Below are 17,576 nucleotides of genomic sequence, written 5' to 3'. Positions count from 1 at the left end.
CTAGATAACATAGATGAGGTTGAGCAGATTTTTTTATTACATTACCACTCGAAGACATGCTAACCTCTCCCATACAATAACAGGGAGGATTAGGCATTTTTGGAGGTTATCGAATACTTTGGTTGCAGTCTAACTTATACTTAGTGAAAAATCATTATTTAAATACAACCTTTACACCGATAATAGTACAGAAGAGGGCACTAGATTATCAAATTAGGACATCGCAACGCGCCAGCACAGATGTAGGAAGCCAGCAGAGCATCAGAGCTGCTTCCCTGCGACATGGTTAGGAAGACAGCAAGCTGCTTCCCCTTGACTAGATGTATACGAAGCCAGCAGAGCTTCGTCCCCATTGACAGATGTAGGAAGCCGTCAGAAGCTGCTTCCCCTTTGACAGCGTTAGATGTAAGGAAGTACACAGCAAGCGGAAGGCTGCTTCCCCTTGACAGATGTAGGAAGCAGCCAGAGTGCTTCCCACTTTGACGTCTATGATTGTAGGAAGCCTTAGCGAGCTGCTTCCCTTGAGACAGGGCTGTAAGGGTAGCCCAGCAGTTGAGCAGCAGATTGTTGCTTCCCTTGACAGATGAAGAACTAGCAGGAGCTGCTTCCCCTTTGACAGGTTTGTAGGAAAGGCCAGCGAAGAAGCTGACTTCGCCCTTGGGACAGGTGTAGAGAAGCCGCAGAAGCAGCGAGGAGGTGATTGCTTTCCCGTATGGACAGATGAAGAAGCGTAGAAGCAGAGTTACTATCCCCCTTGACAGGATGTAGGAAGCCAGCAGAGCAGCGAGTATATGCTTCGCGCTTTGACAGGTGTAGAGAATGCCAGCAGAGCTGCTTTCCCTTGACCAGTATGGAGGAAAGCTCAGCAGGAGTTCTTCCCTTGTACAGGATGTTAGGAAGCCAGACAGCGCTGCTTCCCCTTGACCAGTTGTATGGAAGCCAGCAGAAGCTGGCTTGTCCCCTTGGACAGGTGTAGGAAGCCATCAGAAGGTGCTTCCCTTGACAGAGTGTTAGGCAAAGGCCGTCAGATGCTTCCCCTTGACAGTGTGTAGGAAGCCATCTCAGAGTGTGCTTCCTCTGACAGATGTAGTGAGCCATTCAGAGGTGCTTCCCCTTAGCCAGAGTGTGCAGGAATGCGCAGCAGTATGGATCAGAGCTGTCTTCCCCTCAGCATGTTTTAATAATGCAAGCTGTCGTGAGACGGGCTATTGATAGCTAGATACATATATCCCTATAACTGTGTGTGTGTGTGTGTGTGTGTGTGTGTGTGTGTGTGTGTGATGTGTTCTGCGTGTGTGTGTGTGTGCGTTGTGTGGGCGTGTGTGTGTGTGTTGTGTGTGTGTGTGTGGCGTTTGTGTAAGTTTGATGTTTGCTGTGTGTGTTGATGTGTCTGTGTTGATGTACGTTGTGTGTCTAGCGTGTGTGTTGTGCGTGTGTTGCGGTGCGTGATGCTGTTGTGTTGGTGGTGTGTGTGTGTGCGCTATTGATATCCGTTAGTCATTCAAAATCTAAATATAAGAGTTAGGTCTTCTCCTGAAATGATAGGATATTTACTCATAATGAGATGCTGTGATTGGGATGGAGGAGGTCTCTTTGCTGGATAAACAAGTTTTACAGATTTTATTACATTTCTTTAATGGATTTATCAAAGCAGCGTGGAACGGAATATGTCTTTCCGTACGTCATGAAGATGAAATGACTGCATTCCATATGGCTCCATATTGTACTAATTATGTTACTTATAGACCTACTTGCAGAGGCAGACTGTCTGTATCTCTCTCTCTCTCTCTTTTAGTCTGCAGGTGTTTTATTCAAGTCATTATTATAGACCTACTGCAGAGAGACATGTTTTTATCTCTTATGTCGCAGTGTGGTATTCAGTCATTATTATAGATCCAATGCAGAGAGGACTGTTTCTCTTCTGTAGTCTGCAGTGTGTATTCAGTCATGATTATAGACCCTACTGCAGAGAGGACTGTTTTCTCTATGTAGTCTGCAGTGGTTGTAGTCAGGCATATATTATAGACCTACTGCAGAGAAGACATGTTTCTCTCTGTAGTTCTGCATGTGTTTTTATTATTCAGTCATTATTATCGACATATACTGCAGAAGAGACTGTCTCTCTATACCTCTGTAGTCTGCAAGTGTTTTATCTCAGTATTATTTAGAGACCGTACTTGCAGAGAGACCTGTCTCTCTGCAATGTAGCTGCAGGTTTAGTTCGAAGTATTATTATAGACCGTACTGCCCAGGAGACTTTCTCTCTGTAGTCTGCAGTGTTGTATTCAGTTTATTATTATAGAACCTACTGCAGAGAGACTGTCTTCCTCTGTAGTTGCAACAAACCGTCACAGTTTCAGGGACTCCGATCCGTAGAGGTTAGCAATCCAGGCTCATGATGACATACAACATTAACATCAGGTCATTGATACATCACAACATTAACTCGGGGGTCATGAGACTATCACAACAGCCTGACATTAAACATCGGGGTCATGAATGACATTTTCACAACAGTAACATCAGGGTCATGGATGACATCCAACATTAACATCATGGTCATGATGACATCACAACATTAACATCAGGGTTCTGATACATTTCGACAACATGCTGACCATGTGTGATACTATCAGGGTCATGATGACCATCACAACATTAACATCAGGTCTGATTACCTCATCACAACAGCTGACCATTAACATCGGGGTCATATGACATCAACAACATAACATCGGGGTGTCATGATGAATCCACACCATTAACATCTGGGGTCATGATACATCACAACATTAACATCGGTTGGTCATTGATGACATCACAAACCATGTAACATCAGGGTCATTGATGATATCACAACAGCTGACCGATTAACAATTCGGGGTCATGATGACATCTACAACATTAACACCGGGTCATTTGATGACATCTCAAAACTAAACATGAACAGCTCTTTTTATTTTTTTGCCTTATTGTTATTATTATTATGATGTAGATATTTCCCCTGCACGCGTGAGGGAGAGCTCAACAGTAAGTCATGTCATGTTATACCGTTTATACACCGGCATACATGACTTATGAACTTGGGATCGCTCCTCTGCCACCAAGTGCGTGAACATGCTCAAAGGAATAAGTGTATTTGATTTGGGACATGCTGACTAAAGGTTTGATTTTGACATGCGACTTAAGTGTTTGATTCTGGAATTGCTGATATATACGTGTTTGATTGTGACATGGACTGACTAATAGTTTGATTTGGACATGCGAATAAACAGTATATTGATTTGGACATGCTGACTAAGTGTTTTGATGTTGTATCATTGCTGACCAAGCTGTTTGATTTGGACGATGCCTGACTAAGTGTTTGATTTGGACATAGCTGATCTTTAAGTGTTTGATTTGACATGCTGACTAAGTTTTTATGGGACAATGACTGACTAAGTGTTGATTGGACATGTGACTAAAGTGTCTTGCATTTTTGGACATGCTGACTAATGTTTGATGTGGACATGCTACTAAGTGTTTGATTTGGACATGCTGACTAAGTGTTTGATTTGGACATGGGCTGGACTATAGTGTTTGATTTGGGAAGCTGACTAAGTGTTTGATTTGGACATTGCGACTAGTGTTGATTTGGACATGCTGACTAAGTGTTTAGATTTGACATGCTGGACTAAAGTGTTTGATTTGGACATGCTGGACTAAGTGGTTGATTTGACAGCTGACTAAGTGTTTTTGATTTGACATCTGACTAAGTGTGGGATTGGGACATGCTGACTAAGTTTTGATTTGGACATGCTGACAATAAGTGTGTGTTTGTGGAATCATGCTGACTAAGTGTTTTGATTTGGACATTGCCTGACTAAGTTGTAAACGGGCACCGTCTAGTGACCTGGCCAGTCCAGGGGACTGCTGTGGGCATCTATCTCTAGTACACATCCAATATAAAGCAGTGATATTCTCAGCGGACAGTGCAACGATGGGAAACATACTTTACCCATTTTACCCCGGCTCGGCGCCGGAGCCTATCATCTATATTGGCATGTTCACAGCTGCAGAAAATTGAGTGAGGTGTGGAGTAGGGAAGAGGAGAGAGGAGACCCACTCAGGCAACTGGGCTTTAGTAATGTGTCACGGGCTGCTGCAGGAGGAGTGATAGAGGGGGTGTTTCAAGTGTCTCCACCACGAGGGTAAAGATAGAGTGGGGGGGGGGGGTTTCAGGAGTCTCACCACCGAGGGTAAAGATAGAGAAGGGGTGGGGGGGGTTACAGGAAGTCTGCCACCACGAAGGGTAAGATGAGACATTGGGGGTGTACAGGAGTTCTCCACCACCGAGGGTAAAGATAGAGAAGGGGGGGGGAGGGGTGTGTTACAGGGAGTCTCCACCCACGAGTTCAGGGTTAGCCCTGGATAACATTCAGGTTAGCCCTGGATAACATTCAGGTTACCGGATAACGTTTCAGGTTTAGCCCTGGAGAACATTCAGGTTAGCTTTGGATAACACTCAGGTTAAAAGCCCGGAAAACACTCAGGTTAGCCCGGGAAAACACTCAGGATCTAGCCCTGGATAACCATCATTGGTTTAGCCCGTTGATACCACTCAGGTTAGCCCGGATAACTATATTTTCATCAGACATAGAATTTTGGTTTCTCAATGGTATACCTGAGAGTCCTTTATTGGATTGGTTGGAAAGCTGCAAGAGATGGTTGTGTCCGGCATTTTGAAGTTTCTCCCTTCTTCTCAAAGAGAACTCTAGAGCTCTTATCAGAGTAGTGACCAATCGGTTATTGAGGGACGAGGGAGCGGAAGCGTAACCTGAGCTCTCTCAGGTTAGATACCCGAGGCTCTCACCTGAGGAGGGCTGGCGAGAGGAGACTAACCTAGCTTCTCTCAGTTAGATACCCGAGCGTTCTTCACCCTTGAGGGGCTGGAGAGAGGGAGCTAACTAAGCTCTCTCAGCTTAGATACCGAGGCTCTCACCCTGAGGGGCTGGGAGACCGGAGCTAACCTAGCTTCCTCAGGTTAGATGATTTATACGGAGCTTGTTTGGATAAAGATACCCAGGCTCTCACCCTTGAGCGGGCGGTACGGGTAGAGGAGCTAACCTAGCTTCTCCTCAGGTTAGTATACCCCGACTGCTCTCACCCTCTGAGGGCTGGGAGACGGAGCTAACCTAGCTTCTCTCAGGTTAGATACCTGGGGCTCTCACCCTGAGGGCTGGAGACGGAAGAGCGGAGCTAACCTAGCTTCTCTCAGGTTTAGATACCCCGGCTCTCACCCTGAACGGCGGCTGGAAGACGGAGTAACTGAGGCTTCTCTCAGGTTTAGAGTTAGCCTGGGGCTCTCACCCTAGAGGGGCTGGGAGACGGAGCTAACCTAGCTCTCTCAGGTTAGATTACCCGGGGCTCTCACCTGAGGGCTGCGAGTGGGAGCGGAGCTAACCTAGCTTCCTCAGGTTAGATACCCGAGGCTCTCACCTAGAGGGCTGGGGAGATGGAGCTAACCGAGCTTCCTCTACAGGTTAGCATACCGGGGCTCTCACCCCTGCGGGGCTGAGACAAGAAGCTAACCTTAGCTTCTCTCAGGTTAGATTCCCAGAGGCTCTCACCCTGAGGGCCTGGGATGAGGGAGACTGATCTACCTAGCTTCTCTCAGGCCAGTGTGAACTGAAGTCTAGATTACACTGTACAGTTGAACACCCCTCAGCCGCAGGTGAATGTGAACACTAGATCTTGATCACTCCTCGTTGAATTGATGAAAGATTGTCTGACCTTTGTCAAACTTTACTGACAACATCGCCGCGGATATAGAGTAAGGACTGATTGTACAGATAGTGGAGGAAATCTTAAGACGAGCCTCAAAGTTATTATCAACCTATTTTTTCAGCGTTTTATTCCTGATTGGGCTACTTGGACTACAGTTATTCTTCCTTGTGGGTCACGGCAGAACAGCTTCGGATTGCCTCAGAATTCTATGAATAGTTACTTTAAGCGTCAGCCATTGTTCCAGAATGACGAATAATTTCCCACAAATCGTGGCCAGCCACTTCTACCACAGAACCGTCGAGCATAAAGCTCAAAACGTTTAGAGGAGAACCAGTGTATGTCCCTGAGGTGCGATCAACACACAGTTATACTCTAAAAACCGTCAATGGAAAATCAGATGCGCCAAAATACTGGCAATTCTGGCAAATGCCAGATCGGGCCGGAAGTCATCTTTTAGGTTGGTAGAGGCTGGTCAAATTGGTGCACACAACAACAAAAATAGTGACAAAAATAAATAAGTGACACTGCCGGCGGCCCGGGCCTGTTCAGATGGTTTCTGTGGTCATGACAATCTATAATGAACATTTTGGCTGATCAGTGCGGCAACGGCGCCGCCTCTCCCCTTTGTTTTTAATAGGCTGAGGCTGAGGTCACGCAAATTCACATTGAGGTCAAACGCAGGACCAGCATCAAAGAGATCTGAAAAGTCTTTATCCTGTGTTCCTCCAGCCCTACTCCTGGATGTGCGTTGTATGACAGGGTATGTGAGTGAACACAGGTCTCGGTCTCAATTCAACTTGGGCACAGTTTGATCCAGACTGCTGTGTTACTCTGACAACACAACACACACGGACATTCCTCTAGTGGTTATCCTCCCCCACCCCCCCCTCCCACCCCCACCCCCTCACCTCTCTCCCCCCCCACTGGCTTTGACCTTTGTGATACAGGTCTTCTGTGATCCTTGATGACAGATTCATTCCCATTATCTGGTCTGTCTCACAGCCGGGTCGACAAGGTCATCCCTGCGGAGAGTTACTTGTGTTCACGCAGAAGAGAGAAAATCAGAAAAACAACCCATTACCTGAGTTAAAGGTGTGGTAACCACTTGTCATTCACTAATTGCGATCTGGGCCAGGACTTTTCGGATCTCTCTTTGCTTTTCTGTCACCTGGGATTGTGAATTCAACAGGTCGAGAGCGTAAAATAATGGAAATCCCGTAACATCCAACACACAATAACCTTTTGATATGACACTCTGTTAAAAGAGGACAACATTCCTAGAAAACGGACATTTTGGTGGCGCACTCCCACGAAATCTGTACTGTAGACCTTTAAGGCCTGAACACATATTTCCTGATGACTGGTTTATGTGGCAACATTAAGATACATTGATATATGATGATTATGTAAGTGGTGCGAACATATAATGAGTGCTGAGGTGATATTGTAGAGTATGGACATAGATACTAGGTGTATATGTAAGGGTGGAACATAGTAATGAGGTGGTGATATTGTAGGGTGCGAATACATAGCTGAGAAATAGATGGGTGACTAAAAATGTAAGATGGAAACATAGATAATGAAAGGTATAGGTATATGATAAGGGTGAAGAACATAAATAAATGAAAATGTTGAGCCGATATGTAGGGTGAACTATAGTATGATGTGTGATAATGATAGGCGTGAACATAGTAATGAGGTACGTAGATGATAGTGAGGTGAGGTGGAAGAGCATAGTAATTGAGCGATCCAGGTAACGGTGAATATGTTAAGGTTGTGGGAGCATTAGTAATGAGGTGTAAATATGTAGTGTTGGACATAGAGTATGATTATAGGTGAGTCATTATGGTTATGGAACAGTTAGTAATTAGGTGGTGATATGTAGGTGGAACATATGTAGAGTGAGGTGGTGATATGTAAGGGTGGAGGTTGAGCATAGTAATGAATGGTGTGATATGGTGGGTGGAGGATGTGGAGGCATCGGAAAGTAATTAGAGGTCTAAGGTGATATAGGTATGGTGGAACAATTAGTAATGATGTTGGTGATATGTAGGGTGGAACATATAGTAAGAGGTGGCATAGTATGATGGTGGTGATATGTTGGGGAGCATAGTAATGAGGTGGTGCCGATATGGTAGTGGAACCATGTAATGATTGTGGTGATATTGTAGGGTGTAAACATAGTACATTGAGGTGGTGATATGGGTTGGAACCCATAGTAATGAGTGGTATATGTAGTGGGTGGAACCCAGTAGTAATGAGTGGTGAAGTAGGGTGGTGAACATAGTAATTGATGTGTATATGTAGGGTGGAAACATAGTAATGATGTTTTGTTGATATTGTAGTGAGTGTGAGTAACATAGTAATGAGGTGGTGATATGTCTAGTGGGGTGGGGTGATGGCAGCATAGTAATGAGGTGGTGATATGTAGGGTGAACATAGGAATGAGGTGTGATAATGTAGGGTGGAACTAGTAATGAAGGTTGTCAAACTCTTGATTTGGAGGTGATATGTTAGGGTGAGTGAACATCAGTAATGAGTGGTGTGATTGTAGGGGTGTAAATCCATTAGTATTCTTTGGTGAGATTGTAGGTGGTAAAGAGTCTGATGAAAGTCTGGTTGATATTTGTAAGGGTGGCATGCCAGAGTAATGAGTTGGGTGATATGTAGGGTGGAATAGAATACGTGGGTGATATTAGGTGTTGGAAATCCATTACAATAACAGGGGAGGTTAGCATTTTGTATCATACCCTCGAGACATGCTAACCTCTCACCATTACAACAACAGGGGAGGTTAGCATTTTAAATCATACCCCCAAGACATGCTAACCTCTCACCATTACAATAACAGGGGAGGTTAGCATTTTAGAGGGTTATGATATTTGTGACTCATCATTATTCACGATTCATTCAGGATTATCCGTAGTCATGGTAGCATCCACATTAATAAAGAAGTGTTTAGAAATATTATATTCTGATTTACAATAAAAGTGACTCCAAAATGACACAATACATTATTTACCATTCATTTCTATTGGGTACAAAATAATCTGAAACACAACCAAAAYAAACAGAAAATGCATCCAACAAGTTTGTAGAGTCATAAGGTTGATGTTGTCATTACGTACTATGAATATGGGACCAAATACCAAACCTTTGATTACTTCAATACACGTATACAGTAAGTGAATTTGTCACAATACTTTTGGTCCACTAAAATGGTGGGGGGACTATATACAAAAAGTGCTGTAATTTCTAAACGATTCACCTGATATGGATGAAAATACCCTCAAATTAAAGCTGGCAGTCTGCACTTTAACCTCGTAGTCATTGTATCATTTCAAATCCAAAGTGCTGGAGTACAGAGACAAAACAACAAAAAATGTGTCGCTGTCCCAATAATTACGGAGGGTGCCCTATGTACGTAGAGACGCCACCRATTGTTGGTCATGGAAATTTGGTTTAAAGTCATGGAAAAGTCATGAAATTCCATCTGTAAAAATGTGTATGAACCTTGCCTTGACAAACCTCTGTACTGGCATTGGTTTCAGCTTGGCATTATTCACCCCTTGTCCTTGTCTATGACAGCAGAGTCAACATGCCTGTTTGTGTTTCTGTACATCCTCAGGGCCGGGCAGGGAGAAAGGCCGAGGGAGAAGCTTCTCTGTCCAGGCCCGTTTTAACTCCCGACCAAAGGATCAGGGGGAGGAAGGAGAGGTAGAGAGACGAGAGGAGGAGAAGACTCTGCTGGAGAAGTGTATTCCTCACCTCAGGAATATCTTTACCCACTGGGAGCCTGCCTCCCTTGCCTGTCCCCCCTCTTCCCCCGCCAGCCCACCTCCCTCCCCTGACCTCCATACTCCCCTCTCCACCCCCCTGGCCAACACCACAGCCCATCTTCTCACCAGGTGGTTCCTGAACTCCTTGGTAGAGGAAGCCTCCACCTACGAGGACAAAAGGACAGTCCACTTCCTTCGCTGGTTCCAGAAGACTGTCCTGTCTCACAGATTCATAGTGGACCTGGTGCTGGCTGACCCTGCTGTGAGACTGGACCTGCTCCGTCTCTATCACCAGGCCTGTGAGCCYCAGGCCCAGCCCCAGGCCCAGCCCCAGGCCCAGGCCCAGATCTCTTCCAGGGTAGAGCACGTCCAGCTGTTCACCAACATTATGATCCAGCTCCTGGAAACCAGAGGCTGCACTGAGAGTGACCTGCACAGGGCCGTGCTCACAGCATGCTCCCTAGGAACAACATGTGATGACCAGACCACGAAGGGTAAGAAGAGATGGCCGATTCAGATTAACTTTATCTTCAATATTTATTGTACCCGTAACAGGGGAGAGTGCAGTGGTTTGTAAAATAACATCAGATATAGCTACACATTCCCAGAAAAAGAGTTACATTGAAACTGGTTGCATCACTTGTGTTGCTTGGAAACGGAAGGAAATGACACGTCTCATATGTTGTTGTTTATGTCCTCCAGAAGGTCTGATGTTACTGTCTCTGTACATCCATGAGATGTGGAGCGGAGCGAAGAGCCCAGAGCTGTTCCTGAACCATGTCAGAGTGGTGAAGGAGATCCAGGGTTCGTTAGGGACCACGGACCAGAAGAAAAAGTCCAAACGACGTTCCCAGACACACACAGGCCTCAGAACCATCTGTAGTGACCTCCTCTCAGGACTGCAGTCTACTGTTGCACCATAGGGGTTACATAGCTGGGGCCCGCATTATACCCTATTGAGTACACTATTTCTTAACCAGGGCACGTGGTCTCCGGTCAAAAAGTAGTGAACTACACTGAGTGTACAAAACATTAAGAACACYTGCTCTTTCCATGACAKACTGACCAGGTGAAAGCTATGATCCCTTATTGATGTCACTTGTTAAATCCACTTCAATCAGTGTAGATGAAGGGGAAGAGACGGGTTAAAGAAGCATTGTATGTGTGTGCCAATCAGGGGGTGAATAGGCACGACAAAATATTTAAATGGCTTTGAACGGGGTATGGTGGTAGGTGCCAGACGCACCGGTTTGTTTCAAGAACTGCAACGCTGCTGGGTTTTTCACACTCATCAGTTTCCTGTATGTATCAAGAATGGTCCACCACCMAAAGGACATCCAGCCAATTTGACACAACTGTGGGGAAGCATTAGAGTCAACATGSGCCAGCATCCCTGTGGAACGCTTTCAACATCATTTTAGAGTCTCCATGTCCCGATGAATTGAGGCTGTTCTAAGGGCAATGGGGGGGGGGGGGGGGAAACACAATGTTTGGAAGGTGTTCCTAATGTTTGGTGTACTCTGTGTGTGTGTGTGTGTGTGTGTGTGTGTGTGTGTGTATAGGGAATAGGGAACAGTTCCATACAGTAGATTCAGAGTTGAGATAAGTGTGCACAACTCAGACTCTTGTGCAAATCATCAATTTACGTCTAGTGAGAGAGGACATTTTCAAGTCAGAATACAGCATGCATACTTGTACAAATTTGAAAACGTTATTCACTCATAAAATGGAAGTCTCATTATCTTGAAAACGGTATTCACTCATAAAATGGAAGTCTCGTTATCTTAAACGGTATTCACTCATAAAATGGAAGTCTCGTTATCTTAAACGGTATTCACTCATAAAATGGAAGCCTCGTTATCTTAAACGGTATTCACTCATAAAATGGAAGCCTCGTTATCTTAAACGGTATTCACTCATAAAATGGAAGCCTCACTATTTTTGCATCTGAATTTTCTAAAAGAAGTTGTGTGTTTTGTATGAAAGTCATTCATTTCATTTATTGTTCAAAACATTCACTTCTCTTTTATTAAATGTTGTAAAACTGTTTTGGTGTGGTCTTGTATTTGAATAGAAACATAGAAATCCCACTTTGTAACCAGGCTATTACATTGCAGATAGTCGATGTTACATACATCTGTTTTATAATAGTTCTGAAGAGTTGAGAAATCTTCCATCAGMCCACAGCAGTGGTGTTTCAAATGCCATATCCTGCCAGTGTGTCCTTGAGGCACTTAATCCCTAAAATGTCTCTTTGAGCTCTACACTGGCTGCCTTSTGTTCCCAAYGTGTGTCTTTCAGAGGGGTTGGGATAAAGCAGAAAACAGATCCAAGTATTCTCCATCAAGCACAATTGGATCTAGGGTTCCTCCACGATTTCTTGGACTTTTTGGAACTGTGAGCTCTGCACAGAAAATACAATACATTTGCATTAAACAGGTGCCGTTAGGAAACTCTTTTGGTTTTCCCATCAGTGAGTCTTAACAATTAGCTTTATCAGCCTTTCAGATTCAAAGCATCATAAATACTCAGCTGTCTGTAAAAYGTGACCTGAAATACATTATATTCAGGAACTTGATTCTATGAGACTGAAAGGAACACTTACTTGGGTAGACTGACTGAACGGGACATGAAAGTCAAAATGACAAACAGGAATCCCACAAAAGCAGCCAGACTGATCCAGAATATGATCACTATCAAGTCTGRAGGAGGGAAAAGAGGGACAATGTTAGTATCGCTGCAAGTCTTTGTTCCAAATGGCATCTTATTCCCTTTGTAGTGCACTACTTTTGACCTGTATAGTGCACAACTTATGGGTCCTGGTCAAAAGTAGTGCACTACATAGGGAATAGGGTGCCATTTGGGATACACAWTAGGGATGATGGTAAAGGAAGCCTTTTCAATACTCACACTTGTTATATTTCAGTTTGCGCTCGTCCACTGGTATTGGGTCTAGGTAATCGTAGTAATATTCCCACTCGTATCTCCATGAATCCTGTGAGGAGTTAGTGGAGTTTATCATCCTCATGGTCAGTCTTGTAGGACTGCTTTTCCTCTCTCAGATGTATTGTGCTCTCCCTCTCCCCCTCTCTGTCTGTCTCTCTCCTGCCCTGCCGCTCTCTCTCTCCTGCCCTGTCTCTCTCTCTCTCCTGCCCTGCCCAACTCTCCTGCCCTGTCGCTCTCTCTCTCCTGCCTTGTCGCTCGCTCTCACGCCCTGTCTCTTTCTCTCGCCCCGTCTCTCTCTGTCTCTCTCTCTACTGCCCTGTTTCTCGCCCTGTCTCTCTCTCTCCTGCCCTGTTTCTCTATCTCGACCTGTCTCTCTCTCTCTCTCCCGCCCTGTCTGTCTCACTCTCAAACCGAGATCATGATAAAACATCTTTTTTTTAAACAAGGGACTTATGTATAGATCTCAATTTTTCATAAAAAGTTAAACTATGGGTGGCTCATAGAAATACAATGTAGCTTATGTGTCACTTAATTTTCTAATTTCCTTTGTACAGCGTTCTTATGTTGTCGGCTGCCCTTGAAATCCACATCGATCTTTATGATTAGCATAATTGAGTTACTATAATTTATCAATGTATCATCACCATTCTCAATTTGCGATAAAATCTTTAATATTGTCCTGATTCACATCTGTGGGGTGTCATTGCAGCAATCTTGTCCTGGACTCTTCTGGTCTCTCGCGAGAATTTGGTTCTGCGTTCCAATATGTTATTCCCTCGTAAAGGTTTGGCCACAGATAGAACAATGCACCAGATATTTCATCGGATGTATACATTTGAAGCATCCGGTAAGCGTTTCCACTCACTACCAAATATGGTGATGAGAGGAAGCCCAGTGAGAGATGGAGTGAAAGGAATTTTTGCCGACAATCTGCAAATTTTCTCATCGATTAAACATTTGATCTCCATACAGTTTTCGGTTTCAAAAAGGAGGATATATAACAAACAGAGTGGACTGCATGTTGTAGACTTTACTCTTTACCAACGTTTCTAAAAATGGTGTTTTAAGAGTGCAGGGGCGAATTGAGTTATTGCACACGCGCACTTCATAGAGTAGGCGTTCCCTAACGGAAATATGCAAATACATGCTAGAACGCGCCAATAGGATCTCACTAGCTTGTGCTTGGCTCTGCCCACATCCTTGCTTGTTCTGCCCACTATGATTCATTTGCTCCGATTGGGTACGACTGGTTCCATCTTGGGTTAGTTCTCAAAATCTTTGTTATGGTCATACCTGTTATCGACAAGCGGATACACGGGCTAGCAACAAGAGCTGATGTTTGCTACGAATATATAACCACAGCTAGCTGGCTGAATCACCACGCGTTACTCACTTATAAGGATAATTGGTCGGCACATCAACAAATAAGTATGGATTCCGTCAACGCTTTCAACTTGGAGGTAAAATATGAAGCTGTTTTTGTAGTTGTCGTTTTCGGTTAGTTAACTACATTGCTATCTAAGCTAGCTAACCTAGAGGCAGATATCTCTGTTGGCTAACCAAATGTCGATGCAGTTAGCTAGTTATCTGGCCAAAGATGTCCTAAGTTAGCCAATAGTTTGCCATGTTACAAAAATGATCTAACCCACCAGAAGGAYAATATATTAATTTAATAGCAAATCAAACGTAAGTTAGCTGCTACCCGCTTGTGACCTTTCCAATCAACAACTCCAACATGGCTACGCAGCTAACGTTAGCTAGCTAAAAGCTATCATGCCARGTGGCGAACTTTATTATTTTTGTTAACCTAAGATGGATCGTCAGTCTTTGATTGTTATTGCTGGTCTCTATGATTAATGCACAGACCATGACAGAAACGGCGGATAATGTGAACTTTATTGCACGGCCAGATTTCTGTTTTGTTGGGTTGATAGTGTCGGCCTGTATTAGCACATAAGCCAATGGTTCCTCATTGAGCTAACTAACTAGTTGGCTACAGTAGCTAGCTAGCTGCTAGGTGGTGATTTCGTTAAAGGGAAATGCAAAACAGGTTATGTAACTACAAGCTTGGTAACGTTAGTTTCCCAGTTGTTTCTATGTACAAAGTTTTGTCTAAAATATAACTAYTCGTTAATATAACTAAAGTGTTGTGTGTTAGCTAGCGTTATTGTAGGTAGCTAACGTTAGCTGTTTTCCTCTTGTAGATGACTACACTAGCCATTTATATCCCCGTCAACTGTTACTTTTTATAGCCCAATTCAAAACATGGGYAGTATCACTTCATCATTCCCCACGTTGTATATGTTTGCCATTTGCCTGTATATGCACCATGTGTTAATTGTAGATGCATCCAGTGTTTTCTATTCTTTCTCCAATGATTATCTGTGTCTACCCATACTCTCTAAACTTTGTAACTATGGTTATAATATAAAACACAAATGTGAGTTTTGGATGGTTTTATGTGTTCTGGATTAGATGACCTCGTTCAGGTGCTAACTAAAGGTATTATTCGTTTGCCTCAAACTATAGTTATTCGCCATGATTGACATGAAGCCTCCAATATCACGAGCAAAGATGATGTCAGTCACTAAATCAGCAATAAAGGCTATCAAGGTAAGTTAGGCCAACATTAAGAGCAACGTGTGTGTGAACTGTGTATACTGTAGAAGGAGCACTGTCCTGTTCATTTATCAGATGAGTGTCTCATTGGAAAAATGAAATAGCGGTGAAGTTATTTTTCTTATGCTATAATGTGACCATGTCTACATTCACACCATGACACATTTTATCTTGTTTCATGTCGCCTCTCAGCTATACAAGCATGTCGTCCAGATTGTGGAGAAGTTCATCAAGAAGGTAAGTCATGGAAAAACAACCATTTGTTTTAGTCTTTGGCGAAGTTATTATTTYGGGCTGTTCGTGCACACATTGTTTTCTTTCTCGAGGAAAACCTGAAGTTAGGGAAGCCGAAGTCTACGTCCCTTCATCAGTGATTTGTCAACAGTAGGGATTCTAAAATTGTGTTTGTCATTCAATGAGAGACAAATGTTTCACTCAAATTTATTCACTTGAAATACTGCACAAAACATCTTAGTTGGATGTAAAACCGAGTGACTAAGATCTCTGCAAAAATGTAAACCAATTACATATTTTTTTGAGGTGTCTTAGATTAATTCTGACTATTTTGAGGAAGTGTACTGGCTACGGCATCTCAAGATGGACAAACAGTACTATTGCTGCTTTTTTCTTGTTTTTCAAGCGATTATGCAAGCACACCCGTTCGGTTTGCTTATAGGCGCCAGCCGAACTGAGGCATGCGGAAGGCTTTAGCCCTGGAAACCATATCATAAAACTAAAGTTTTTACCCTTTTTATAAAATGGTTATAAAACATTTAAGGTTTTGACCCTTATTGTAATTTGTAGACCAGTGATAGGTAGAAGGTAGAAATACCAATGCTGATGATAATAACATCTGAGCCTTGTTCCTCAAGTGTAAGCCAGAGCTGAAGGTTCCTGGGCTATACGTGGTGGATTCTATAGTCCGACAGTCCCGACACCAGTTTGGAGTGGACAAGGACGTCTATGGACCCAGGTTCCAAAAGAACTTCACCCAGACCTTCCAGAACCTCTACCTCTGTCCCACGATGACAAGGTAGGTTATACTGTAGCTGGGTTTTTTGGGTGGGGGGGGGGTGTTACACCAAGTCAGTGACGCACAGTTTTTGTTCTAGCACTGGCACACTAATCAGTATTTAGTCGTGGGTGGTTGTATTCGGTTAGTGCGGATGGTTGTAGTATACGGTTAGTCGTGGGTGGTGGTTGTAGTATACGGTTAGTCGGGGGTGGTGGTTGTAGTATACGGTTAGTCGCGGATGGTTGTATACGGTTAGTCGCGGATGGTTGTATACGATTAGTCGTGTATGGTTGTAGTATACGGTTAGTCGTGGGTGTGGTTGTAGTATACGGTTAGTCGGGGGTGGTGGTTGTAGTATACGGTTAGTCGCGGATGGTTGTATACGGTTAGTCGCGGATGGTTGTATACGATTAGTCGTGTATGGGTGTGGCTGAGTATAGGTTAGTCGGGGGGGTAGGTTGTCAGTATACGTTATGGTGAGGTTGACGTAGGAGTCGGGTGGTGGTTGTAGTTACGGGTTTAGTCGCTGGGTGGGTTGTAGATACGGTAGTCGTAGGGTGTTGTTGTCAGTAAATACGGTTCAGTCTGTGGGTGGTGGTTGTCGAGTAGTACGGTTAGTCGCGATGGTTGTATACCGGTTTATGGATGGTTGTATAGGATTAGTCGCGGATGGTTGTAGGTATACGGTTAGGTCGCGGGTGGTGTTGTAGTATAACGGTTAGTCGCTGTGTGAACGTACGTGAGGGTGGTAGTAGTAAGGGTGTTATATCGGTAGTCCGTAGTTGTAAACGCTGTCCGGCCAGTTTCGTTAGTCGCATGTATTACGGTTAGTTGTGTGGTTAGTACGTTCTGGTGTGGTCTGTAGTATACGGCTATACGTGTGGTGGTTGAGTTTCGGTTAGCGTTGTCAGGTGTTTAGTATACGTTAGTCCGGGTGGGGTTGATGGCTCGGGGTGGTTTTGTTATAGGTAGTCGGGGGGGGGGTGGTTGTAGTATACGGTTAGTCGGGGGTTGTAGTATACGGTTAGTCGGGGGGGGTTTTAGTATACGGTTGTCGGGTGAGTGTTAGTAGTTACGGTTAGTCGCGGATGGTTGTATACGGTTAGTCGCGGATGGTTGTATTAGTTAGTCGGATGGTTGTAGTATACGGTTAGTCGTGGTGGTGGTTGTAGTATACGGTTAGTCGGGGTGGTGGTTGTAGTATACGGTTAGTCGCGGTGGTTGTATACGGTTAGTCGGATGGTTGTATACGATTAGTCGTGTATGTTGAGTATACGGTTCGTCGTGGGTGGTGGGTTGGATATAGTATTGGATTCCTGGGTGTTTCAGTACGTTGCGCGGGTGTTGTAGTATACGGTTATTGCGGTGTGGTGGTTGTAGTATACGGTTAGTCGGTGTGGTGTGTAGTATAGTTAGTCGTGGTGGTGGTTGTAAGATTTCTCCTCACAAGA

General features: G+C 44.1%; 2 protein-coding genes and 1 long non-coding RNA gene across 3 annotated transcripts in view; all 3 read left to right on the top strand.

The window, feature by feature from the left end:
• The window catches only part of urb1 (URB1 ribosome biogenesis homolog), a 103,380-nt gene extending 91,788 nt beyond the window's left edge, over nt 1-11,592 (top strand). The window contains 2 exon segments of the mRNA XM_070436692.1: nt 9,395-10,039; nt 10,248-11,592. Coding sequence (XP_070292793.1) covers nt 9,395-10,039; nt 10,248-10,468 — 866 coding nt within the window. The 3' untranslated portion in view covers nt 10,469-11,592.
• LOC139024499 (uncharacterized) overlaps nt 1-17,576 on the top strand; it is a 240,855-nt gene that overhangs the window by 152,779 nt on the left and 70,500 nt on the right. The window lies entirely within an intron of this gene.
• The window catches only part of LOC111958074 (SR-related and CTD-associated factor 4), a 21,535-nt gene continuing 17,695 nt past the window's right edge, over nt 13,737-17,576 (top strand). The window contains 5 exon segments of the mRNA XM_070436690.1: nt 13,737-13,951; nt 15,021-15,104; nt 15,303-15,347; nt 15,983-16,127; nt 16,130-16,143. Coding sequence (XP_070292791.1) covers nt 13,775-13,951; nt 15,021-15,104; nt 15,303-15,347; nt 15,983-16,127; nt 16,130-16,143 — 465 coding nt within the window. The 5' untranslated portion in view covers nt 13,737-13,774.

The sequence above is a fragment of the Salvelinus sp. IW2-2015 genome, linkage group LG4p (genome assembly GCF_002910315.2).
Source record: "Salvelinus sp. IW2-2015 linkage group LG4p, ASM291031v2, whole genome shotgun sequence".
Classification (NCBI taxonomy): Eukaryota; Metazoa; Chordata; class Actinopteri; order Salmoniformes; family Salmonidae; genus Salvelinus; species Salvelinus sp. IW2-2015.
Note: the sequence above shows the minus strand (reverse complement) of the source record. Positions and strands in the feature narration are given on the sequence as shown.